The sequence below is a fragment of the Stegostoma tigrinum genome, chromosome 20 (genome assembly GCF_030684315.1).
Source record: "Stegostoma tigrinum isolate sSteTig4 chromosome 20, sSteTig4.hap1, whole genome shotgun sequence".
In the NCBI taxonomy this organism is placed as follows: domain Eukaryota; kingdom Metazoa; phylum Chordata; class Chondrichthyes; order Orectolobiformes; family Stegostomatidae; genus Stegostoma; species Stegostoma tigrinum.
Window position 1 is genome coordinate 57,873,489 of NC_081373.1, and position 27,529 is coordinate 57,901,017.

Consider the following 27,529-nt stretch of genomic DNA (forward strand, 5'->3'; position numbering starts at 1 on the left):
AGAGGAGACACACTGGGTTTAAAACATTTACACTGTTTTTAACAGCACTTGAATAAATTACAATGAGAATCCACAACTGGATTTTAACATGACTAGTCTGCAGGCATCCCTCTGAATGGCAAGGCTAATTTACCTTTGGTGGGCAGCCCTGTATTACCAGGTCTACTTCTGGAATGTCCAAGCCACGAGCAGCCACATTGGTGGCAACCAGGACCTCAAAGGAGCCATCCCGGAAACCCTTCAAGGTGATCTCTCTCTGTTTTTGTGGAATGTCCCCGTGAAGACACTGAGCATCCTGCAAAAAAAAAAACAAAATCTTGGATAATGAACTAATGAGGTACAGCAATCTAACAATGGACAGCATTTAGGGTTGGTGCAGTCTTAATGGGCTGAGTGACCTGCTTTCACATTGTAGGGATTCAATGATTCTATGATTCAATAATGCGGTCACTCAGCAAATGGTCATGGAAGATCTATCCCTGTACAACACTATGGACACTATTGATGGGGAGTTGTCTATCACTGTTTAAGAGGTATAGTATTAGTTGGGTAGAAGTCTATCAGTGTGTAATACTGGGGTGCAGTATTGCTTGGGACACGGCTGTCACTGCATAACACTGGGCTACAGTATTAGCAGAGACAGGTCTATCACTATTAATGGGGACAGGTCTGTTACTGTAAAACACAGGGCACAATACTAGTGGGGACAGGTCCATCATGAACACTGCAGTAGCGTGCGGGTGGGGACAGGTCACTGTATAATGGTGGGGTACAATACTGGTGGGACCGCGCCTGTCACTATACAAGACTGGAGTACAGTACTAGTGAGTAGTCACCGTACACACTAGATATAGTAGTGGTTGCAACAAGTTACTCTATAAAACTGGGTACCATATTGGTGGAACTTTACTGTCACTGTATAACAATGGTTACGCTACTAGTGGGAACGGGTCTGCTATGCATCAGTGTTACTCAGGGCGGAAGCATGGAGAGGATAATGCCATACCTGTTTTATTGAGTTGTTCATCACCAGTTCATTTACTTCCTTCTTCGTTTCACAGAAGATAATAGTCCGCCCATGACTGCCACTGTAAACCTGGATGACATCACCAATGACTGCTGCTCGCTGTGTCCAGTGACATTCTATGGCCAAATGCTGGCCGAGAAAAGAAAGGCCTTGAGCTGTAGCTTCCATGCAATTGAATCTGAGTTGGTATTGAAGCCAAAGGCGATATTGAAGCCAAAACGATAAAGGAACCAATATCATATTAGAGAGGGTCGATTTGAATGAGATCGATAGGTTCCTACATACTGACAATCATCAGGGAATATGGTGCAAGTGCAGCAAAACGGTGAATCGAGGTAGAATATCAGCCATGATATCATTGAGTAGTAGAGCAGCTTCACTGGGGTGATTGGGCTTCTGCTCCCTAAAGGACTTGTGTGGGCAGGGTTTTCAACAAACCTAATAATACCTACCCTGAAACTTTCATACTGTCATAATAAAATCTTGCACTTTGTTAGTGTTTTAGGGCTAGATATTTTGCAATGGTAACTAGAGATTCTAACATTTAAGGCAAAATATTGGGCTAAATTGCCTCATTTGCACTGGAATAATTTTGTGATCCATATGATCTGCTTCAGGTAAAGGGGGCCTGAATCCTACCACGAAGTGTCAAGGTGAGAGGTTACAGCAGCCCTGTAGAAGCAGACAGAGAGGTGAGGTGGCTCCATGTAGCTGAAGTGCTGCTTCTAGTTCTGTGCTGCAGAGAAGGCCAGGGTTCCCCAGGTGTCATTGGTAACCTCTGTTACCATGACGCAGTTTTGGCAGAAATGTGGCTGAGAAGCTAGAATTGACTCTGTGCTTATACGCTAGTGTGCGCACCATGGCCTAACATAAGATACACCTTGAAAAGTCAACTCAGCTGGAAAAGACCACCAAAAATCTGGGTCTTGGTGAAGATGAAAGAGAAATGTGTAACAGTGCATCTTTTGTTTGGCTACCTACCCAACTGGATTACAGCAGATATCCTGATTACTGGGGATCAGACCAGCTCTGTGGAATAGGAGATGAAATTCTTCAGGAGAAAGAGTTTTTCTTTTGTGACTTACTCACGCACGGTCAGTTTGCTGAGAAATTGTTGGGGTTTTGATACAGTCGCATCTGCCATTTACCGCAGTTTGATACATAACGACTGTTTGCTTTGTTAACTAATTTATGGTAAATAATTATTCTTATTGGGATCTTGTGGCTTTTTTTTCAGTAACTGGGATTTCAAATTGTGTCTGCTTTAACCAAATAAATGTTACTGGTTCCATTTGAAACGTAATAAAATTTCCAGGTTGAATTTGGGGCCTTAATAAATTGGGGACTGGGTCTGGTTTGGTATCATAAGATAGATCTTAGATCAACTGGCAGGCCATGTCCATTCAGGGCAGCACATGTTCTGCAGAGTGGAGGCTGAGCTGTAACACCAAGATGTGACACTGGGATCAAGCAAGTATAATCACAAAATTGAAACACATTGGACTTGGATATGCACAGTGACCTAGTGGAAATCGGCTAAGTAACTCTGACAACACTGTTGTAAGCATTGGGTAAGTCCAAGTAATGGGTATCTGATACAGCACCAGAGAGATCAGAGGGAAAAGAACTGTCAAGTTTTAGCTTTTGTCTTTGATGGCATTTTATTGCAATATAGGATGTTTAATGGTCCACTTACAACTAAGTTCAACCAGCAGCATTCTTTCTGAGATATGAAACAAAGATTTTTTTATCAATACAACAACTGACCAAACCTGGAAATCCAGATCCTCAGGCCTTTCACCCCAATGAGCTAGCCAAGCTGGGCTCTCCTTCCCTCTGAAGTTATCTTCAGCACTTTCCTTGTTATATCCTTTCTTATTCTCACTCAATAACCGGCCTTATACTGAGATTACTTTAAATTATCTTAAAACACTCCAAGTTTAGCTGGAGTTTACCAATGCTACCTTCTTAACCGAGAGACAAAGATATAGATTTTGAAACTACCCAACTGTAATATATTCCAAATCCATCAAGGATCTGTGGAGGACTGGAATCTGTCCATGCTCAAACCTACCTCAACAGTTGTAGCAGCTCTCTGAGTCCGTTTTCCAATGAGATCAACCTGTTTGTACTGTGCTCTCATGTATTTCTTGGCGACTTGATAAACCCAGGGAGGGCAAGTTGCAGAGAAGAGGAGTGTTTGAGGATTGTCTTTGGAATCTTATTGGGGGGCAAAAGTAGAAAATTATATTAATCATTGGTAGGTGATTGGTAACAAAATCAATAAGTTATGGAAGGATCACAAAACTGCTGGACTCGTACCTAATATCCTACAGTAAAAGATTTGCTTGCTTGTCATAACTGGGCAGATGTAGGATTATTAGACAGGAAGCACAATCAACTAAACTGGCGACATAGGGACCTCAAAAATTCATGAAATGAATTGACAGCCAAGTTTACATAAGGTTTTTCAGGAGAGGTCACATAAATCAATAAAATCCCTGACGAGCAGCATGTTTCTCCAACTTTCCCCACAATGACAAATGAGGATCTTGAAGGACGCTTGGAAAACCCCAGTTAAATTCAGCATAATGTTGCTCTCAATCCTCTTTCTGCCTCCAGTCTCAGCTGATGGAAAGCTCTTCTATTCAGGCTCCTACCTGTATGCCCCACAAATTTTCAGTTGATCCAAAATTTTGCTGCCTGTATTCCTTCACCTAGCAGGTTCCTCCTTATCTCTTTAACCCCAGCATCACAAATTTCCAACACTCAGTGGGTGGCATGAAGGCATTACCTTCCAACCTGGGGGATCTGGTAGCAGTTGTATGGGAACACAACTTGAACTGCAACTTCTCCTCTAAGCCACTCACTGTACCAATATTGCAGTTCCTTCTCCGTTGGTTCATCAAAATCCTGGAACTCCCTCACTAACAGTTCAAGAGGCTGTTCACCACCAGCAGAGTGATTAAGAATGGACATAAATGTTAGCCTGGCCAAAGACATCCACATTCAATGAAGTTGAAAGCCCTCCAATTCTTTTTCATCCCCAATTTCCTCATCTCACCATCAACTAAGTCTTAAACCTTCTTCACTAAATTCCTCCACCTCTCTTCCCTTTTAACAAAGTTGCTGCCCAGCTACCCTAATTTGCTTCCAAGTGGCTCAGTATCAAAATTTATTCATTGGGCACTCTTGTGAAGTGCCTTATATTAATACTGTGGAAAATGCTCAATAAATGCAACTTATTGATCTTTGTTTCCCAAAGGAGGTTGGCAACATAACATTTTCTTTCTCATCAATGGTACAGGCTCAGGTTGTTTAAAGATTACATACTTTTTCAAAAGCAAACAAGAACAGCCAATTATCTGAACCAAAATAGAGAAGGAAAGACAAAACAAGGTCATGGGAGAGTGGAATGACTCACCTTTTTTGTAAGCAACTTTCAGGATATCCTCCACCTGCTCAGCAAAGCCCATGTCCAACATCTGGTCCACTTCATCCAGAACCACATGCTTCAGTTTAGACAGGTCAATTTTCATGTTCTGCAGATGGTCCCTGATCCTCCCAGGTGTCCCCACCAGGATATCAATACCATTCCGAATGCTGTCCACTAAGAGACAATTCAACCATCAACTCTATTTGCATAATCCCATCCATAACTAAGCCAGAAGCATTCCTCACACCATCAGATTAATCATGAAACAGTACTCATTATTTCACCACGAATCAGAAAGTTGTGAAGTCCTCAATTATTTAAAGGGACTTCCAAACAACACTCTGGGTCTACCTGTACCGAATGATTCAAGGTGGCGGCTCACCACCATCTTCTCAAGGGCAATTAGGGACAGTAAATAAATGCTGTCTTAACCAGTGATGCCAACATCCCAAAAAATAAATTAAACAAGCAGTTACAGTACAAAATGGCCATTCACTGCCATTACAGAAGTAATTTCCAGTCCTGGCTCAAGACACTAATTCCTGCCTTTTTGTTTTGAGGAATCAATGTTACGACTAGAAATAGGTCAGGCTGGTAGCGTGGTATGGTGTTTTGGAGACGATATGACAAGCTTTATATCTAAGCTGTGCTGTACCTGCTCCTGGACGTTTGATGGGACAGTGTTCAGGGGGTTTTACTCCAGATATATCCCATGCTGTAGTTGGTATCTGCAGCACAGTTGGTAAATTGATTTCATCTGAATCAGAAAACCCGATTTAAAGACTCACTGCAGGACCAAGGGAGTGCTGTACTGTCACCCTTGCCATGTATTCGATAAGATGTCCAAATGAATCATCCATCCAGTGTGCCTTCTTGGACTTAATCCTGGTAGGTATCTCTCCATTAATTCATCTCTCCCACTGCTGACCCAGTGGGTTCTGCCTGTGAGTCAGTTCTCATTGCCTATTCACCTGGGCCCTTGGCAAGTCAGTTAGTTGTGACAGCATATGTCTGAAGGGGTTGGGGGTGAAATGGCTGCTCCCTACTAAACTTATGAAGACCACTGTGGTGGTGGTTTGATCCTGATCATGAAGCCACAATTTCATTTCTCCCTCTACTTCTAAGGGTCCTCCCTGTCTACTTCAGCCCTCTTGACTCATTTAGAATTCTTGTTTTTGACCAACCATTCTCTGTGCAATGAAACATGGACCACCAACACATCTTCACTGCTTTCCTCCCTCAGCCTCTGAAGCAAACAAGTAATTGCAATGATTAGAACCTACATCTCAACTCATTCAATTCTCTTACTTGACTTCAGTGTCCTCCTATGCTCAGGCAATCCCTCTCTCCATGTAAATTTCCCCACATTTTTTGGCCACCACTTTGCTCTTGCCATAATCCCGTCACCACAATGAAGGCAAGCACTTTTCTGGCTCGTCCACATACCACTCGCAATCTCACTTCCTTCACAACCTGGCTTGGAAAAAGCTCTCTATCAATTCATTTAAACTTACAACATCCCAACACACTAGCCATCGGTCTTCCACTCATTTTTTTTTGCAATTACTGGTTTGCTTAATTAATCATACAATTGTCCATCTACAGGAAGATCGCAGTTAAACTTGATAGGATGCAGGAGAGATTTACAAGGATGTTACTGGGACTGGGCCTGGGGCAGGGGGTGTTGGTGATTTGAGTTATAGGGAGACGCTGAATAGGATGGGGCTTTTTCCCTTGAGCATTGGAGGCTGAAGGGTGATTTTAGAGGTTTATAACATCATGAAGGGTATGGAGAGGGTAAGTGGTCAAGGCCCTTCTCCTATGGTGGGGGAGTCCAAAACTTGAGGGCATAGGTTTAAGGTGAGACGGGAAAGATTTAAAAAGGGCCTGAGGGATAACCTTTTCATGCAGAGGGAAATGCACATATAGAGAATGAGCTGCCAGAAGTGGAGGAGGGGGTACAATTGTAACATTCAAAAGGTATCTGGAAGGGTATATAAATAGGAAGAGTTTAGAGGGATATGGGGCCAAATGCTGGCAAATGGGACGATAGGTCAGATTGTGATGTCTGGTCAGCATGGATGAGTTGGACCGAAGAGTCTGTTTCCGTGACGTATGACTCTTACACTCTCTCTTTTCCGTTTGAAACCTTAGTCTCCAATAAAACAATTCCATGGTCTCAACTGTTACCCCAGTATAATCTTTACTTCTTTTAAGTTTAAGTCATCCAAATTTTACAGAAAATAAAAAGGCACAGTAACAGGTCATTTGGATTGGTGGGCCAATCCATGTTGATGCTGATTCTCCATTCAAGCGTCATCTCTTCGATTTTTTTATGTAATTCTGCCATCACAACCAGCTATTTCTTACCCACACACAGGGAATAGGAGGAGTAAGTAATTCAGCCTCCAAGCCTGCTCTGCCATTTAATATGATAATAGCTGGTTTCATTTAGACCTCATCTCCACTTTCCTACCTGCTTTTCATAATCCTTCAATCCATTAATAATTTTTTTAAAAACTGAGTAAATTTTGGGAGGCAACGCAATGTTAAGCATTCATCACATTCTAGGACAGTGAATTCCACAGATTCATGACCCTTTTGGAGGAGTGAATGCTCATTTGATTTAAATCTGCTGTTATTCTTAAATTATGACCTCTGGTTCTAGATTGCCCCACAGGATGAAACATCTGCTCTACATCTACTTTGTCAATCCCATTTCGCAACATATTTACCTTAGCTAGATACTCCCATTTAAATACACAGTTCACTCCTCCAAAATTCCATGTGTTGGTAAGTACCACATTCTCACTACTCTCTTGGAACAGAGGTTCTTTCAAATTGGAATTCTTCATGACTACCTTTTGATGGTCTCTACTGATGCTCTTACACACAAATGTTCTCTCTGTCATGTCGATCCAAACTTTTCAGAAACTTAAACACCCTCTTACGTCATCCAGAGCCTTTGTTTTTCCAAGAGGAAGAAGGCTGGCCTGAAATTCCTGATGTATAAACCCACACATTTTGGGTGTCATCCTTGTAAATCTCTGCATTGCTTTCTCTTGACCTTTTTAATAATATGATAGATTAGATTCCCTACAGTGTGGAAACAGGCCCTTTGGCCCAACAAGTCCACACCGCCGCTTGGAGCATCCCACGCAAACACATCCCCCTATAACCCACACACCCCTGAACACCATGGGCAATTTAGCATGGCCGATCCACCTAACCTGCACATCTTTGGACTGTGGGAGGAAACTGGAGCACCCACAGGAAACCCACGCAAACACGGGGAGAATGTGCAAACTCCACACAGAGAGTTACCCGAGCCTGGAACTGAACCCGGGTCCCTGGCGCTGTGAGGCTGCAGTGCTAACCACTGAGCCACCGTGCCGCCCAACTCAGAGCTGCACACAGTACTCTCAGAGCAGTCTAATCCAAGCTTCAATACAGGCTTCGTATTACTTTATTTAGAGAGGGATTTCATTAAAAAGTAACAAATTCCAGCGTGCCATCTGCCTTGTTAACCAGTGTTGCGAATTATTTAGGGATTGGTGTAATTCTACCCATTTCTCTACCCCACGGACTGGTATCTTCCAATAAGTGACCTCCCTATTCTTCCTACCAAAATGTGTAATTTCACATGTTAAACTTATTTCCTTAATTATTTGCTTACTAACACATTCTCCTTTAACATGTTGCAGCCCATCTCAGAACTGTCCATTCTTCCTTGCCTAACCCAGGATTTGGTGTCATCCATAAATTTCAAAATGCGTTTGATTCAAATTCTAAATGGTTGATACAAGTTATGAACAGCAGTGGTCCCTGCACTGATCCCTGTGGGACACCACTTTCGACCTTCAGTCACTCCAGACAACCGGCCTTTAGTCCCTCTCTGCTTTCTGTTACTGTGAACAATTTGCCTTTACTCTCACCCTGCTTTGTCACTCTGAATAGCTGGCCTTTACTCCCACTCTTGTTTTCTTTCATGAAGCCAACTCGCAATCATTTCTGCCACTTGTTCAAATTATTTTGGACAACTAGTTCAGTGAGAAGACTACCAGATCAGGTTGGACCACAAAGTATTATTGACTCCTGTAACCACCTGTTAAAATAATTCAGTATTCAGGATAATTGTGGAATGGAAAGGTGACACTTGGCTTCCCTTCTCTGCTTCACTGCTGTGTTCAACTTTAGGAGTTTTCTCTGGTTTCCTCTCCTATCTCCTCTTGTGCTCCCAACTAGTTCATCTTGTCTATATGGTTTAGATTTCCAGAAAGCATCTGATAAAATGTCACATAAAAGGTGACTGCAGCAGATAAGAGAACAGGGTGTTTGGGGCTTATACTTGTCCAGATAGATGTGAAAGGTTAGATGTATCTGACAACTGAGGATGATATTTAATGGAGTTTCTGAAGGCATTCTGAAGTCCCTGATATGAGACTGTGAGCTCAAGGTGAAGCTGATAGAATTGAAGATGGCCTGGTCACGAAAATGGGTGACAGACAAAGACATTAATTCTAAGTTTCCCTTCAATGATCTGCATTGGGTTTCCATTATTCACCTCTTACTTCGATAACAGAAACCTATGGTACAGGAGTCCACTGGGACCATCACACTTGCAAGACCTGGATAATGGGATAGAACACCCTATCTAAATTTGACGATGATATAAAGAAAGGCAGCACTGTAGATGGAATCATGACATTTAGTGAAACACTTAAAGGAACGGACAAAATTGCAGAAAATATTCTGAAATGTCTGAAAATGGACTTTCAGACCCAAAAGGATAAAACAAGGGATTTTGGAAATGGAAAAATGCCAGAAACAGTGGTGTTTAAAGACACTTAGGCGTGCACTGTACTACTGGAACGTATATTTACAAAGAGGCAGAAGTTGTGCTTCAAGTACACAATGACCTGGTTATACCATAACCGGACTTACAGTGATTAGTTTTGGGTATCAGACCTGGAGTATTCTGGTATTTAGGGACTTTAGACCCAGGAGCAGAAATCAATACTCAAACTCTCAGAAGTGAGACTAGGGAACTCTTTACACAGAAAGAATAGATGTTTGGGACACTATCCTGTAAATAGCATCTGGTGCAAAGTGGGACAAAAACAAAAATAATGACGGCAGATCAGCCATGATCTCATCGAATGGTGGGACAAGCACCAGGGTCTAAATGGCTTTCTCCTGCTCCGGTCACAGTCTCTTTTCTCCTTTAACTCAATCCTAAAGACTTACTTCCTGGACCAGGTATTGTTTGTGTGTGTTAAAATGCCTCCATATATATATATATATATATAGACTTTAAATTGTTTGAGGATGTTCTTGCAAAACAGCCTGTCAAATGCAGAACAGAAGTATAGGTTATTGCTGTTGGAGCTCCACTCCTTCACTGGTGAGCTTTGCAGAAGAGTTTTGTGGAAAATGTGTCCACCAGCATCAATCTTGTCAAAGTAATTATTGAAAAAAAACTGCAGATGATGTAAATCACAAAACAAGAACAAAGTTGCTGGAAAAGCTCAGCAGGTCTGGCAGCATCTGTGAAGGAAAAAACAGAGTTAACGTTTTGGGTCCAGCAACCCTTCCTTAGAACTGGCGGTGGCTAGGAAAATATCAGTTTATATCAGAAAAAGGGAGGTGGGTGGGGTAGGGAGTAAACGATAGGATAGAGCCCAAAGAGAGAGAAAGACAGTTGGACAGACAAAGGAGTTGATAATGATCAGGCTGAGTTGGTGAACAGTTGTTAATAGGGACTGTTAATGATTAACAACAGGGGATGTATAATGGCAGGTTATGTGGTAACAAGGTCTGGTGTGTGGGGTAGGGGGCTGGGAAATGGGAGAGTTTAGGCCCTAAAATTGTTGAACTCAATATTGAGTCCGGTGGGCTGTTGGGTCCCCAGGCGGAAAATGAGGTGTTGTTTCCAGCTTGTGTTGGGCACCGCTGTAACACTGCAGCAAGCCAGAGATGGAGATGTTGGCCTGGGAGCAGGATGGTGTGTTGAAGCAGCAGGCAACAGGTAGTTCTGGGTCTTTTCTACAAGCAGAACATAGATGTTCTGCGAAACAGTCGCCCAAGTCTACACTTCATTTCCCCCATATAGACAGATATTCCCTCCCATCCCCTCCCTTAATTCGTCCTCCGCAGGGACTGTTCCCTCCGGGAAGCCCTGATCCACACTTCCTTCACCCCCAACGCCTCCCCACAGTCCTAAAGCACCTTCCCCTGTAGCCAGCAAAAGTGCAACACCTGCCCATTTACTGCCTCCCAAGTACCCAAGGGCCAAACATATCTTCCAGGTGAAGCAACACTTCACCTGCGCTTCCCAGAATCTAGTCTACTGCATTCACTGCTCACAATGTGGTCTCACAGAACAGGACAGGCCCTTCGGTAGACAATAATATGCCCAACCTTTATCCTAAACCTAAGGACTATCTAACCTCCGCCCCTACCTTATACTATCATTCATATGCCTATCTAATAGCCACTTAAATGCCCCTAACAAGGCCGACTCCACTATATTCTCCGGAAATGCATTCAACACCCTTACCACTCCCTGAGTAAAGAACTTACTTCTGACGTCTCCCCTATGTCTACCTCCACTCACTTTAAAACTATGCCCCCTCATAATAGCTACCTAAACCCTAGGAAAAAGTCTCTGGCTGTCTACTCTATCTATACCTCTGATCATTTTGTACACCTCTATCAAGTCACCTCTCATCCTTCATCAAGAGAAAAGCCGTAGCTCCCTCAACCTTTCCTCATAAGACCTTCCCTCCATTCCAGGTAATATCCTGGTAAATCTCCTCTGCACCTTTTCGAACGCTTCCACAGCTTTTCTGTAATGAAGTGACCAGAACTGGACACAATACTCCAGATGTGGCCGAACCAGGCTTTTGTATAGCTGGCGCATAACTTCACAACTCTCAAACTCAATCCGTCTATTAATGAAAGTTAACACACCACATGCCTTCTTAACAACTCTACCCATCTGGGTGGCAGCTTTCAGAAAACTGTGGACACGAACCCCAAGATCCCTCTGCTCCTCCACACAGCCGAGAATCATTCCATTAACCTTGTATTCTGCTTTCAAGTTTGTCCTTCCAAAATGAATTACCTCACACTTTTCAGGGTTAAACTTCATCTGCCACTTCTCAGCCCAGCTCTGCATCCTATCAATGACCCTTTATAGCCTAGAACAGCCCTCTGCACTATCCACAACTTGACCCACATTCGTATCATCTATGAACTTACTAAACTACCCTTCCACTCCTATATCCAAATCATTTACAAAAAAATCACAAGTAGAAGAGGACCCAGAACTGATTCTTGCAATACACCACTCGTAACCGAGCATCGTGTTAAATATTTTCCGTCCACTAACACCCTTTGTCTTCTAAGGGTCAACCAATTCTGAATCCAATCTGCCACATTTCCCCTATCCCATGCCTCCTTATTTTCTGCATGAGCCTACCATGGGGAACCTTATCAAACACCTTACTTAAATCCATGTTTACCACATCGACTGCACTGTAATCTCCTCTACACTGGGAAAACAAAGCGTAGACTTGGCAATTGCTTCACTAAAAAGACCCTGTTGCCTGCCACTTCAATGTACCACCCTATTCCCCGGCCAACATCTGTCTCTGGCTTGCTGCAGCACTCCAGCACAGCTGAACGCAAGCTGGAGGAACAACATCTCATTTTCCGCTTGGGGACCCTACAGCTCACCGGAGACTCAATACTGAGTTCAATAATTTTAGGGCCTAAACTCTCCCATGTCCCAGCTCCCTGTCGCAGACACCAGACCTTGTTACCACATAGCTTGCCATTACACACCTGCTGTTGTTAATCACTAACAGTCCCCATTAACAACTGTTCACCCTCTCAGCCTGATCATTAGCAACTCCTTTGTCTGTTCAACTGTCTCTCTCTCTCTCACTCTTTGGGCTCTTTCCTATCTTTTTCTCCCTACCCCACCCACCTCCCATTTTTCTGATATAAACTGATGTTTTCCCAGCCACCACCTGTTGAGGAATGGGTACCAGACTCGAAACGGTAACTGTTTTTTCCCTTCACAGATGCTGCCAGACCTGTTGAGCTTTTCCAGCAACTTTGTTCTTGATCAATTTTGACAAACAGCATACCAAAGCAGCTCACAGAAGAACAAGGCACATTGTATGAATTGTTAGACGGTGAAAGTATTATTCTGAATACTGAGCACTCACTTTGTCCAACGTATGCTGTTCCGCCATAAAAACAAGAGACCATGAGCTTCTTGGTTACATCCTTGAAATCTTTCGCTACTTGAATCGCCAGCTCCCTTGTTGGAGCAAGCACTAGGACCTTGGAAGGAAAGTGAAGGAAGAATTAAAAAACGTGATGTAAGACTGGCACCTGTAAAACCGATCATGAATTTGCCAGATCGGCCCATTCAGCTAGTAAAGGAACTCTGTGCGCCATCCTACCAACAGAGTCAGTGAGGTGGCAACTCCAGCCCAGTCTGGTAATGCAAGGCTGCCAACCAGCCAGCTATTGATTCCGGCCATTAGGAATCTGTTTGTGACCTTGGCAAGGAACCCAGCAGGGATGTGCTCCATAGCCACTTGCAGACGCTCAAACTTCAGACTAGGTGGTCAGTATTCACTCATCAGCACATCCAGTGATGGTAGTATAGTCAGCTGCTCCAGTCATAGAGTCAAACGACACAGAAACAGACCCTTCAGTCCAACCAGTTCATGCCAAACAATCTAAAACTAAACTCATCCCACCTGCCAGCACTTGGCCCATATCACTCCAAACATTTCTTATTAAAATACTTAACCAAACGTCTGTTAAACACTAACTGTATCTGCATCTACCACGTCCTCAGTAAGTTCATTCCACATGCATACCAACCTCTTTTAAAAAAATCACTGTGACCTTTTTAAACCTCTCTTCTCTCAACTTAAAAATATATCCTCAAACTTGAAATTCTAGGGAAAAGACATCTACCAATAACCGTATTTTTACCCTTCATGATTTTAAAAACCTCTAAGATCACCTCTCAATCTCCTATATTCCAATGAAGGATGGTCCAGCCCATCTTCATAGCCCAAACCTTCCATACCTGACAACATTCTGGTAAATCTCTTCAGAACCCACTCTAACTTAATATCTTTCCTATAACTGGGCAGAGTACTCCAAAAAAGACCTCACCAGCATCCCAAACAACCTCAGCATGACTTCCCAACTCCTATACTTAAAGGACTGAGCAATGAAGGCAAGTGTGCTATTTGCCTTTTTAACTACCCTATTTACTACAAACACAAACTTCAAAAAATTGGGGGATTATGCTGGAGATCCAACCATACGGCCGTTCACTGTAAACGAACCCAAGAAACCCAGAGCCCAGACATGTGACCTTCCGAGTGAGGCACTGAACAGTGTCAATATTTCTCATTTTGAGCATCATTCTCCAAATGTGAACCCAGTGAGCTTGTATCCCAGTGTTCACCAAGTGCAGAGTAGGAGAATGCCACATCTTATTAGAGGAACTAAAGCTGCTTTTCAATTTTATGTCCCAGCAGCAATCTGGCTGCAGGTTCTTTTACCTTCGGAGGGCGATTTCTCTTCCGGTCAACAGCCTCTGACTGCAGCTTTTCCACCAAAGGGATTGCGAAGGAGAAGGTTTTGCCAGTGCCAGTCCTGGCCTGTGCCACGCAGTCATTCCCTTCGTAGATATAGTTGAATGTTCGTGCTTGTATTGGAAACAAGTAGGTCACTCCTCGTTCTGCAGACAGTGAACCAAAAGAATGTGACAGATTAGAAAGAACAGTGCACCAACACGCACATTTCAAAACAAAAACTCCAAGAACTGCAGATGCTGTAAATCAGGAACAAGAACTGAAGTTGGTGGAAAAGCTCAGTAGGTCTGGCTGCATCTGTGAAAAAAAATCAGAGCTAACGTTTTGGTGAAGGTCTGAAGGTTACCCTTCTTCAGAACTGCACATTTCAAAACTGGCAAAACAAAGGACACAAGAAAGAAGGGGCTTTATTGTGCCAATTGCAGGCTGCTGCCTCGTGCAACAAAATGTGACCCACACTCCCCCTAAAAATGTTGGTAAGGCAAGTGCTACTAGCTGGGAAAACCACCTGCACCATAGGAAGTAATCTTGCTCAATTCTTATTCACCCTGGCTTAATCTTTATATCTCGTGTAAATCTATCTTACAGTATTGAAGGTCAGTCTACTCCTAAACCACAGCTGTTATTTACCAAAGAAATTTTGGGTACAGACAGTCCCAGTTTACATTTATACATTGATTTGTGTACAAGTCAGAACACAACACTAAGACAATATTAGAGATAATGGGAACTGCAGATGCTGGAGAATCCAAGATAATAAAGTGTGAGGCTGGTTGAACACAGCAGGCCAAGATAGGTCCTATCCCCTCCCTACCTCCCCACCTATACTCTCTCCACCTATCTTCTTTTCTCTCCATCTTCGGTCCGCCTCCCCCTCTCTCCCTATTTATTCCAGAACCCTCACCCCATCCCCCTCTCTGAAGAAGGGTCTAGGCCCGAAACGTCAGCTTTTGTGCTCCTGAGATGCTGCTTGGCCTGCTGTGTTCATCCAGCCTCACATTTTATTAAGCTACTTAATATTGTCTTACTTAAGTCCAAAGAACGTTCATCTTGTGGATCTTTAAAATTACACCTCTGCATAGGATCACATTTGTAAGTACAAGGGTTCATGAGTCAGACTCTCGTTAAGTCAGAGGCCCTTGTAATGCGGAAAGGGCTGACTGTTTCAAATATTATGTCACTGGTGGTAAAATACATTAGGAATAGGAATTAATTCAGCCACTTGAATCGATCAGAGATCTGGGTTCTGACTGCCTTTATTTACCTTTGCCCCATGTCCTTTACACCCTTACCTAACAGAAATCTGTTATCTTCAAGCTCTGGAATTGTTAAACTAACCCCAGTTATCCCGGAAATTCAAGTTCTGATTTCAATGACCCTGTGCGCTAAAGAAGTGCTCTTTGACATCAGCACTGCTGTCTGGCCCAGCTCAAGTTTCCAGGTTATAGGCATTTTCTAATTAACCTGTTCAGAGATGGTACTACACACCTGAGGAGCAGGTAGGGCTTGAAGCAGGGTTTTCTAGCATCAAAAGATATGAATGACAACAGCCCTACCAGTTTCCAGATCATACCACTGTTGCTGTGAAGTCCTTTACCTGAAGGAACAGCTTCCAGCAATGCTCTAAGTAAGAAACTTCTGACAAACTAAAATAAAAGATGCCAGTGAAATTACCACTATGCCTTACCTAACAAAATTACATTCACGAATTACAATCTGGAATGTGTTCCTGAAAGAGTGGTTGAGGCAGCTAAAAAAGAAACTTTTAAAAAGAAATGGACACATGGGACAAGTGGAAAAAGACTGCATAGGTCCATGAATAGACAAAGGGAATAGGATCAATGCAGCACTTCTGTCAAAATGTCTGTGCAGGCATATTTGTCCAATGGCCAACTCTGTGCTGTATGCTCTAGGATTTTATTTGAGCTGTATGGCTTCTCCAAGTCGATCCAAAATTAAAATACCCAACTCCAGCAACATTGCCTCAGCTGAATCAACCTATTGTACACTCACCACATCCTGAAACATATATTCTCAATCAGCAAAACTATATAACAACGCCCTCAAAATCTTTGCATTGTTCTTGCTTAATTTTAGTGGTGTTTCCTAAGCAACGCAGGCAAACAGATCAGTCAAGACTGTGTGTGTCCATGAAAAACTTAAAGGTAAATTCCCAAGATTGCTAGAGCCATTTTATCCCATGCTGCAGTGACAATTCTTTACAATTGTCACAGCTTGGCATGCAATTGGAACTTCAGAAGATCCAATGAACAATGAACACTCTGCACTTCTGGATTAGCAGGATTTGGGAACAAATTATTGATCAGACTAGTGGTTGAAAAGTAGCACCTGGAACAGAACCAATCAAACTGAACCAGTCTGAAAGTGCTGATGAACAAACATGCTAAAGAGACAAGTCACCAGGGATCCCGATTGCTAGTGAGTCTCAATTAAAAAGCAGAAAACTGGCAATTGCAACACTAGTTCAGATAACAAATCCCAGCTGATGAATAGGTTTCAGGGACACCGTCAAATAGTGGACTATGAGAGGCCCTACTCCAGTGAGCACATAGAGAAGGCCACGTTTAATATCCTTTATGCCTTTTGAAATAAAATCTGAGAAACTATTAAGCTTAGGGATTCCAGGCAGCAAAAACTATTGGGAAATGAGATTGAACAGTTGACAACATAAATAGCTCTCATTTGTTAAATACTGAATCTGAAACAGTCTCACAAAAGATGACTAGCAGCCATGGAGATCTGTGCAATCTCCAAAGGAAACAAAATCTCACATACCCTTCAGCAGTTCAATTGTTTCTTGAGAAATCCTGAAGTTTGAAAAGGCCCCTTCTTTCTGTTCTGGAGTCAGTTCCTATAAAACATCAAACTATTGCAAGTACTTCACCATTACTGGTTAAAAGATATTCGGGACATTGGTGACCAGGTACCCTGGTTTGGTGAGGTTAGTTTCATTTCGAATCCGCCCCACCAAGTCCTTTCACCCCCGTGTCCTGACCAGTTCCTTGTCATCTTTTGTCTGCCCACTGCGTTCAATCTACCATTGGTGACCTCTTCCCCGCCCTCCCCCAGGAAAATGTAATATCTGGTACTGCACTACACCTGAAGAATTGGAAAGATGCCAACTCACTGACCCACACCACTCGCGGATGCAAAGTAATCCCTCTCACCGGAATTGGAGCCAGGAAGGATTCAGACCCTGCATGAAGACTGCCAGCAACTTCAAACTGCCCTTGATGGGGTCATCAGATGATGCCCATTGGTGAAGCACCAATCAGGATTATGGAAGGCAAATTCACTTATGCTGTACAGTTCAAAAACTTCTTTCTGAAAGACTGCATGCTTTCTGAGAGATAATAAGAACTGCAGATGCTGGAATCAGAGATAACATAGTGTGGAGCGGGAGGAACACAGCAGACCAGGCAGCAAAGAAACAAATAGGTCTGAGTCTTTAAATGAAAATAAAGAAAGTTGTTAAATGGAAGATGGTCTTAGCACCAGTCATTATACAGTTGCATGAAAGCAAAGATTCCAGCTGGGATCTTGAGACAAGCAAAACTTTGCTAGGTATTTTTTAAAGTAGAAGTAAAATGTTATTGAAACAAAGGTCTGTAGCTTGCAACTGCCATCCTCAATAACTGGAGACCCACTGGGTTCCAGACTCTTCTGAATGCATTCTAGGGATGTCATCACATCACTACCAACTGCCCCTCATCCAAATGCCTGACCCACGGTGCCAATTATCATGGAGGTCCGCCTTCTTTAAGGCTTTCAACGGGTTTCGGATTCAACTTTTGGAACACTAGTCACCAATGCCCTTTAAATCAAGCGCACATTGCCCCGGGGACGCGGGAGAGGGCCTCCTCACCCCCAACTTTTCCCGGACAACACGCAACTCCACATGTCAAATTTCACGACCCTCTCTTCCAAGGACACAGGGAAACGACACCCACCCCTCACTCAACATGAAGTGTGTCACGATGACAAATGTGCAGGCACGAGTGAACAATTCTGAGCGCTCAATGCCACCACACCAGCTGGTGTGGGACTGACTTTTGAAGGAAACGTTGTCCCCGGTGGACAGTCTCACCTCCTCGATCTCACCCTCCGAATATTGACTAGAATCATCGCTGGAACGTGGGGCCGTTTTCTGCTTGGACTCTTTGATCACCCCGTTTTTCTCGGTTCTATGACCCTTCCTGTCATCCCTGCCGTCATTATCTTCACTCCGGTGTCTCTTTGCTTTCGGGGGCTTTAGTTCGCTTTCCCCTGTCGCGTCTTCGTTCAACTCGCCATTCTCCCAGGACGTGGCCTTTTTGTCCTCGCTTTTCTCTGAGTGTTTCCTTTTCTCTTTCTCTTTCTGTAATTAAACAGCAGAAGGTAAGAAGCAGAAAGACGACTCTGACACCGGTAATGCCCCACTGTCCCCCAGCCAGACCCTCCAACCCCAGCACCATCCGGATACAAAATGGGCGCTGGGTCCCACGTTGTCCCGGAACGGGACAATCTACTCCAGGTCCCAGGCCTGGGCCTACACAAGAGACCAGGGTCTTATGGTGGGGTCCGCCGCCACCCACACCTTGCTTTTCTTGTGTGATTTCCTGTTGACGGACTCGGCTTCCATCGTGGGCTCCGGGTCCTCGGACTGAAGGCTGAGTCGAGCCGGCATTTCTCGAAACTACAGCAGGACACGCGGTTCCGAGTGACCGGACGGAGCGGCACCGGCCGGAAAGAGGGGGTTCGATCGCAGCTTCAACCCACGGCGTAGAGGCTGAGGCCTCCGGAGACAGCGCCCCTCCAGTTTACTCCAGTATTGCATGGTCGGAACCCAATTCCTCCGGAGACAGCGCCACTCCAGCTCAATCCAGTACTGCAGGGTCGCTCCAGCCCGTCAGTTACAGTAAGTTCTCGCTTGCAGGTGCGGGAAACCACGAGTTTGAGCGAAGCATAGTTTCCCATAGAAACACATGTCAAACCACAATTAGGTTTTCCTAGACTTTTTTGGTTGGAAAAAGCAACGTACAGGCTAAAATATTGTACCGAGCATGTGCAAGACTGTATTCTTAGCCGAAATAAGTCACAAAACAAATCACTGGAACGGTGTTTTGGCCCTTTGAGCCTGCTCCACCATTGAATAAGACGGTGGCTGATTCAACTGACATTCCTCATATCCACTCTGTTGCCCTCTCTTGCTGATCAAGAATCTGTCTCAGCCTTAAGTATACACAAACACAGTATCCCCAGATATAAAAGCGACTATTGTACACAAAAGGAACACTGTGTAATTTTACCTTAATTGGTCAGAACATTTGACTATAGGAGTTGGAACGTCATGTTGGTGTGGCCACTTTTAGAATATTGCATACAATTCTGCTTGATCTTGTAGACGAAAGATATTGTTAAACTTGAGAGAGTGCAGAAGATTTACAAAGAAATTGCAGGGACTGGAGGGTTTGAGTAATATGGAGGTCTTAGTAACCTGGGGCTTACTTCCCTGGAGCGTCAGAGGCTGAGAGGTGACCTTAGAGAGATTTATAAAGCCATAAGGGGCATGGATACGGTGAATAGTCAAGGCCTTTTACCTGCGGTGGGGGAATCCAAAATTAGAGGGCATAGGTTCAAGGTAGAGCTAAGCACAAAAAAAATTACAGCACAGGAACAGGCCCTTCAGGCCTCCAAGCCTGTGCCAGTCCAGATCCTCAATCTAAACCTGTCGCCTATGTTCCAAGGATCTGTATCCCTCTGCTCCCTGCCCATTCATGTGTCTGTTTAGATACATCTTAAATTATGCTATCGTGCCTGTATCTACCACCTCCGCTGGCAATGCGTTCCACGCACCCACCACCCTCTGTGTAGAGACCTTTCCATGCTATGTCCTTTAAACACTTCCCCTCACACCTTGAAGTCGTGACCCGGAGTAACTGATTCCCCCACTCTGGAGGGGAAAAGCTTCATGCTATCCAACCTGTCCATACCACTCATGATTTTGCAGACCTCAATCAGGTCCCTCCTCAACTTCCATCTTTCTAATGTGAATAATCCTAATCTACTCAACCTCTCCTCATAGCTAGTGCCCTCCACACTAGGCAACATCCTGGTGTACCTCCTCTGCACCCTCGCCAAAGCATCCACATCCTTTTGGTAATGAGGCAACCAAAACTGTACGCAGTATTCCAAATGTGGTCAAACCTAAGTCCTCTACAACTGTAACATAACCTGCGAACTCTTGTACTCAAAGCCCCGTCCGATGAATGAAAGTATGCCGTATGCCTTCATAAAACATTGAACAATACAGCGCAGAACAGGCCCTTCGGCCCTTGATGTTGCTCTGACCTGTGAACTAATTCAAGCCCCTCCCCCGATACTATCCCATCATCATCCATATGCTTATCCAAGGACTGTTTAAATGCTCCTAATGTGGCAAAGTTAACTACATTGGCAGGCAGGGCATTCCACGCCCTGACCACTCTCTGAGTAAAGAACCTGCCTCTGACATCTGTCTTAAATCTATCACCCCTCAATTTGTAGCTATGCCCCCTTGTACAAGCTGAAGTCATCATCCTTAGAAAAAGACTCTCACTGTCCACCCCATCTAATCCTCTGATCATCTTGTACATCTCTATTAAATCCCCTCTTAGCTTCCTTCTCTCTAGTGAGAACAGACCCAAGTCCCTCAGCCTTTCTTCATAGGGCCTGCGTTCCAGGCCAGGCAACATCCTGGTAAATCTCCTCTATACCTATCCAATGCTTCCACATCCTTCCTGTAATTGGGCGACCAGAACTGCATGCAGTATTCCAAATGAGGCCGTAGTAGTGTTTTGTACAGTTGGAGCATGACATCACGGCTCCAGAACTCAATCCCTCTACCAATAAAACCTGAAACACCGTAAGCCTTTTTAACAGCACTATCAACCTGGGTGGCAACTTTCAGGGATCTATGTACATGGACACCAAGATCCCTCTGCACATCCACACGACCAAGGATCTTTCCATTGACCTGGTATTCTGCCTTCCTGTTATTCCTCCCAAAGTGAATCACCTCACATTTATCCATATTAAACTCTATTTGCTACTTTTCGGCCCAATTCTACAGTTTATCCAAGTCTCCCTGCAACCTGCAACATTCTTCCACACTGTCCACCACTCCACCGACTTTAGTGTCATCTGCAAACTTACTAACCCATCCACCTATGCCTGTGTCCAAGTCATTTACAAAAGTGACAAACAGCAGTTGTCCCAAAACAGATCCTTGAGGCACACCACTAGTGACCTGACTCCAGGCTGAATATTTTCCATCAACCACCACTCGTTCCCTTCTTACAGAAAGCCAGTTTCTAATCCAAACTGCTAAATCTCCCTCAATCCTGTGCCTCTGTATTTTCTCCAATAGCCTACCATGTGGAAACTCATCAAAGGCTTTACTGAAGACCATGAACACCACGTCAACTGCCCTTCCCTCATCCACATGTTTGGACACCTTCTCAAAAAATTCAGTGCGGTTTGTGAGACACGATCTGCCCATGACGAATCCATGCTGACTATCTCCAATCAAATTGCTGCTTGCTAGATGATTATAAATCCTATCTCTTATAATTCTTTCCAAAACTTTTCCGACAACAGACGTAAGGCTCACAGGTCTATAATTACTTGGGTCATCCCTACTGTCCTTCTTGAACAAGGGCACAACATTTGCAATCCTCCAGTCCTCTGGTACTAAATCTGTAGACAATGACAACTCAAAGATCAAGGCCAAAGGCTCCGCCACCTCCTCCCTAGCTTCCCAGACAATCCTCGGAAAAATCCCATCTGGCCCAGGGGATTTATCTACCTTCACACCTTCTAGAATTGATAACACCTCCTCCTTAATAACCTTAATCCTTTCAATTCTAGTAGCCCGTAATAAGTCATGTCTTCTACAATGTTCTCCTGATCCTCAGTGAAAACAGATGAGAAATATTTATTTAGCACCTCTCCAATCTCCACAATGTCCACACACTACTTCCCACTTCTGTCGTTGACTGGCCCTATTCCTACCCTCGTCATCCTCTTATTCCTCACATACCTACAGAAAGCTTTAGGGTTCTCCTTTATTCTACCTGCCAATGTCTGCTCATGTCCTCTCCTTGCTCTTAACTCTCTCTTTAAATCCTTCCTAGCTAATCTGTAACTCTCCATCACCTCATCTGAACCATCTCGTCTCATCGTCACATAAGCCTCCCTCGTCCGTTTAACAAGAGATACAATTTCTTCAGTAAACCACGGTTCCCTTATTATCGCTTCCTCCCTGCCTGACAGGGACATACCTATCAAGGACACGCAATATCTGTTCCTTAAACCAGCTCCACATTTCGATTGTCCCCATCCCCTGCATCTTGTTAACCCATTCTATGCCTCCTAAGTCTTTTCTAATCACATTATAATTGCCCTTCCTCTATCTATAACTCTTGCCCTGTGGCATGTTCCTATCCCTTTCCATTGCTAAAGTAAACATAACCGAATTATGGTCACTCTCTCCAAAGTGCTCACCTACCACTAAATCAAACACCTGGCCTGGTTCATTGCCAAGTACCAGATCCAGTGTGGCCTCCCCTCTTGTCGGCCCTTCGACATACTGAGTCAGGAAACCCTCCTGCACACATTGGACAAAAACTGATCCATCTGATGTACTAGAGTTATAGCATTTCCAGTCAGTGTTAGGGAAGTTAAAGTCTCTAATAATGACCACCCTGTTCTTTTCACTCCTGCCCAGAATTGTTTTGCCAATCCTCTCCTCCACATCCCTGGAACTTTGCGGGGGCCTATAAAAAAACTCCCAGCAGTGTTACCTCTCCTGTCCTGTTTCTGACCTCAGCCCATACCACCTCAGTAGACGAGTCCTCATCAAAAGTTCTTTCAGCCACCATTATACTGTCCTTGACTAACAAAGCCACACCTCCCCCTCTTTTACCACCTTCCCTGATCTTAATGAAAGATCTAAACCCTGGAACCTGCAACATCCATTCCTGACCCTGCTCTATCCATGTCTCCGAAATGGCCACAACATCGAAGTCCCAGGTACCTATCCAAGCTAAAAGCACACCTACCTTATTCCGGATACTCCTGGCGTTAAAGTAGACACACTTCAACCCAGCTTGCTGTCTGCCAGCACGCTTCTGTGACAGTGAGGTCCTGACCATGTCCTCCCTACACTCATCCTCCTGTGTACTAGAACTACACCTCAGTTTCCCATCCCCCTTCTGAGCTAGTTTAAATCCATCTGAATAGCACTAGCAAATTTCCCACCCAGGGTATTAGTGCCCCTCTGAGACCACTCTAAAGATCACTCTATTGATCTGCGTTGCCACCTTCAGGATACAATGGTCCTGAACACAGATCTCTCTGTGCATCAATTTTCTCCAGGACTTTTCCATTTACTGTATAGTTCGCTCTTCAATTGGATCTTCCAAAATGTCTCACCTTGCATTTGCCTGGTTTGAACTACATCTACCATTTCTCTGCCCAACTCTCCAATCTATCAATGTTCTGCTGCATTCTCCAGTCCCTTTCACTATCTGCTACTCCACCAATCTTAGTATCATCTGCAAGCATGCTAATTAGACCAACTATACCTTCCTTCAACTCATTTATGTATATCACAAACAACAGTGGTCCCAACACGGATCCCTGTGGAACACCATTGGTCACAGTTCTCCATTTTGAGAAACTTCCTTCCACTACAACTTTCTGTCCCCTGGTGCCCAGCCAGTTCTCTATCCATCTTGCTAGTACATCCTGGACCCATGTGACTTCACCTTCTCCATCAGCCTACCATGGGGAATCTTATCAAATGCCTTACTGAAGTCCATGTATATAACATCCACAGCCCTTCCCTCATCTATCAACTTTGTCACATCCTCAAAGAATTCTTTTAAGTTGGTAAGACATGACCTTCCCTGTACAAAACCATGCTGCCTATCACTAATAAGCCCATTTTCTTCCAAATGTAAATAGATCCTATCCCTCAGTATCTTCTCCAGCAGCTTCCCCACCATAGACGTCAGGCTCAGCTTACCTTAACAGCAACTCATATTCCGCTTGGGAACCCTGCAGCCCAATGGTGTCAATTGGATTTCAATCTTCAAAATCTCCCCTCCCCCCACTGCATCCCAAAACCTGCCGAGCTCGCCCCCGCCTCTCTAACCTGTTCTTCCTCACACCTATCCCATCCTCCCCCCTCGAGCCGCACCCCCATTTCCTATCTACTAACCTCATCCCGTCCCTGTGACCTGTCTGTCCTCCCTGGACTGACCTACCCCCTCCCTACCTCCCCACCTATACTCACCTCTACAAGCTCCATCCCCACCCCTTTAACTTGTCTGTCTCCTCTCCACCTATCTTTTCCACTATCCATCTTCGATCTGCCTCCCCCTCTCTCCCTATTTATTTCAGAATCCTCTCCCCTTGCCCCTTTTCTGATGAAGGGTCTAGGCGCGAAACGTCAGCTTTTGTGCTCCTGAGACGCTGCTTGGCCTGCTGTGTTCATCCAGCTCCACACTTTGCTGTCTTGGCTTCTCCAGAATCTGCAGTTCCCATTATCCCTGTGGATTTGTTTTGTCCTTTTTTTCCCTTTTGATAGAACATACCTTGAATGTTCCCAAACCACCTCCTCTTTGAAGGTAACTCATTGTTCAACTACTGTTTTCTCAAAAACATTTTGTACCAATTTATCTGGACTAGCTCTGTTCTTACTGCACTGAAGTTGGCTGTCCACCAGTTGGGTATTCTTACTCTGGCTTCACCATTGTCTCTGGGACAGGGCAGGTTATACTGTACCTGAAGGTTATTGATTAATCCATGCTTTTCTAAGTGAAAATTCACCATGTCTCTCATAATTGATTCCTTTAATTTTCCCACAACCAAAATTAGACTTATGGGCTTGTTCTATTCCTGGCTCCATTTTTAAACAAGGATTCAACATCAGCAATCCTCCAGTCTTGCATTATCAGACAGGTATTCAGCAATAATTGGATAATAATGGTCAGATATTCCATTATTTCCTGTCTGGTTTCAGGGATAGTTAATAAATGGAAACCCATTAATACTTCTTCTTTCCCTATGTTAATCCGATCCAATACTTCACACACCCCGTCATTGACTGCAATGTCTGTATTGACCCAATTTGTGAAGACAAATTTAAAATATTTGTTAAGAATCACATTAACATATGCTGCCTCTAGACATAAGATACCACATCAGAAGTTGCTACATAGCATGAGGACACCAGAGTGTAAGTGGATCACTAGAACAAATAACAAAGAAGTGTTAGCATGAATAAAAGATTGGTTAGATAACAGGAGAGGGTTGGAAGGGTTCATAGAACATAGAACAACACAGCGCAGAACAGGCCCTACTGCCCTCAATGTTGCGCCAACCTGTGAACTAATCTAAGCCCATCCCCCTACACTATCCCATCATCATCCATATGCTTATCCAAGGACTTTTTAAATGCCCCTAATGTGGCTGAGTTAACTACATTGGCAGGCAGGGCATTCCATACCCTTACCACTCTCTGAGTAAGGAACCTCCCTCTGACATCTGTCTTAAATCTATCGCCCCTCAATTTGAAGCAATGCCCCTCGTACAAACCAACGTCATCATCCTAGTAAAAAGATTCTCACTGTCCACCCTATCTAATTCTCTGATCATCTTGTATGTCTCTACTAAATCCCCTCTTAGCCTTCTTCTCTCCAATGAGAACAGACCCAAGTCTCTCAACCTTTCTTCATAGGGCCTGCGTTCCAGGCCAGGCAACATCCTGGTAAATATCCTCTGCACCTTTTCCAATGCTTCCACATCTTTCCTGCAATGGGGTGACCAGAACTGTATGCAATATTCCAACTGAGGACGCACTAGCGTTTTGTACAGTTGCAGCATGACATTACGGCTCCAAAACTCAATCCCTCTACCAATTAAACCTTAAACACCGTAAGTCTCATTAGCAGCACTATCAACCTGCGTGGCAACTTTCAGGGATCCATGTACAGACACCAAGATCCCTCTGCACGTCTACACTATCAAGAACCTTTCCATTGACCCAATATTCTGCCTTCCTATTATTCTTCCAAAAATGAATCACCTCACATTTATCTGCATTGAACTCCATTTGCCACTTTTCGGCCCAATTCTGCAGTTTATCCAAGTCTCCCTGCAACCTGCAACATTCTTCCACACTGTCCACCACTCCACCGACTTTAGTGTCATCTGCAAACTTACTAACCCATCCACCTTTGCCTGTGTCCAAGTCATTTACAAAAATGACAAACAGCAGTTGTCCCAAAACAGATCCTTGAGGCACACCACTAGTAACCAGACTCCAGGCTGAATATTTCCCATCAACCACCACTCATTGCCTTCTTACAGAAAGCCAATTTCTAATCCAAACTGCTAAATCTCCCTCAATCCCATGTCTCCGCATTTTCTCCAATAGCCTACCATGTGGAAACTCATCAAAGGCTTTACTGAAGTCCATGTACACCACATCAACTGCCCTACCCTCAACCACTTGCTTGGTCACCTTCTCAAAAAACTCAATGACCTGCCCTTGACGAATCCATGTTGACTATCTCCAATCAAATTGTTGCTTGCTAGATGATTATAAATCCTATCTCTCATAATCCTTTCCAAATCTTTTCCTATAACAGACGTAAGGCTCACAGGTCTATAATTACCTGGTCATCTCTACTGCCCTTCTTGAACAAGGGCACAACATTTGCCATCCTCCAATCCTCTGGTGCTAAACCTGTAGACAATGATGACTCAAAGATCAAGGCCATCTACCATCTCCCTAGCTTCCCAGAGAATCCTCAGCAAAATCCCATCCAGCCTAGGGGATTTATCTACCTTCACACCTTCTAGAATTGATAACACCTCCTCCTTACTAACCTCAATCCTTTCAATTCTAGAAGCCTGTAACTCAGTCATCTCCTCTACAATATTCTCCTGTTCCTCAGTGAAAGCGGATGAGAAATAATCATTTAGCAACTCTCCGATCTCCACAGGGTCTACACACAACTTCCCACTTCTGTCTTTGACTGGCCCTATTCCTACCCTAGTCATCCTTTTATTCCTCACATACCTATAGAAAGCTTTAGGGTTCTCCATTATTCAACCTGCTCATGTCCCCTCCTTGCTCTACTTAACGGTCTCTTTAAATCCTTCGTAGCTAATCTGTAACTCTCCATCGTCTCATCGGAACCATCTCGTCTCAACGTCACATAAGCCTCCCTCTCCCGCTTAACAAGAGATACAATTTCTTTAGTAAACCACGGTTCCCTTACCTTATCACTTCTTCCCTGCCTGACAGGGACATACCTATCAAGGACACGCAATATCTGTTCCTTAAACCAGCTCCACATTTCGATTGTCCCCATCCCC

At 44.0% G+C, this 27,529-nt stretch overlaps 1 protein-coding gene across 1 annotated transcript in view; it reads right to left on the bottom strand.

Moving 5' to 3' along the window:
* The window catches only part of ddx21 (DEAD (Asp-Glu-Ala-Asp) box helicase 21), a 34,106-nt gene extending 15,225 nt beyond the window's left edge, over positions 1–18,881 (bottom strand). The window contains exons 1-9 of the mRNA XM_048550781.2: positions 18,696–18,881; positions 18,207–18,476; positions 16,895–16,970; positions 14,066–14,244; positions 12,701–12,818; positions 4,452–4,637; positions 3,102–3,247; positions 1,007–1,156; positions 134–295 (exon numbers count right to left, since the gene is read on the bottom strand). Of these exons, the coding sequence (XP_048406738.2) occupies positions 134–295; positions 1,007–1,156; positions 3,102–3,247; positions 4,452–4,637; positions 12,701–12,818; positions 14,066–14,244; positions 16,895–16,970; positions 18,207–18,476; positions 18,696–18,785 (1,377 nt within the window). The 5' untranslated portion in view covers positions 18,786–18,881. The remainder of the gene's footprint in view (positions 1–133; positions 296–1,006; positions 1,157–3,101; positions 3,248–4,451; positions 4,638–12,700; positions 12,819–14,065; positions 14,245–16,894; positions 16,971–18,206; positions 18,477–18,695) is intronic.
* Between the last annotated feature and the right edge of the window lie 8,648 nt (positions 18,882–27,529).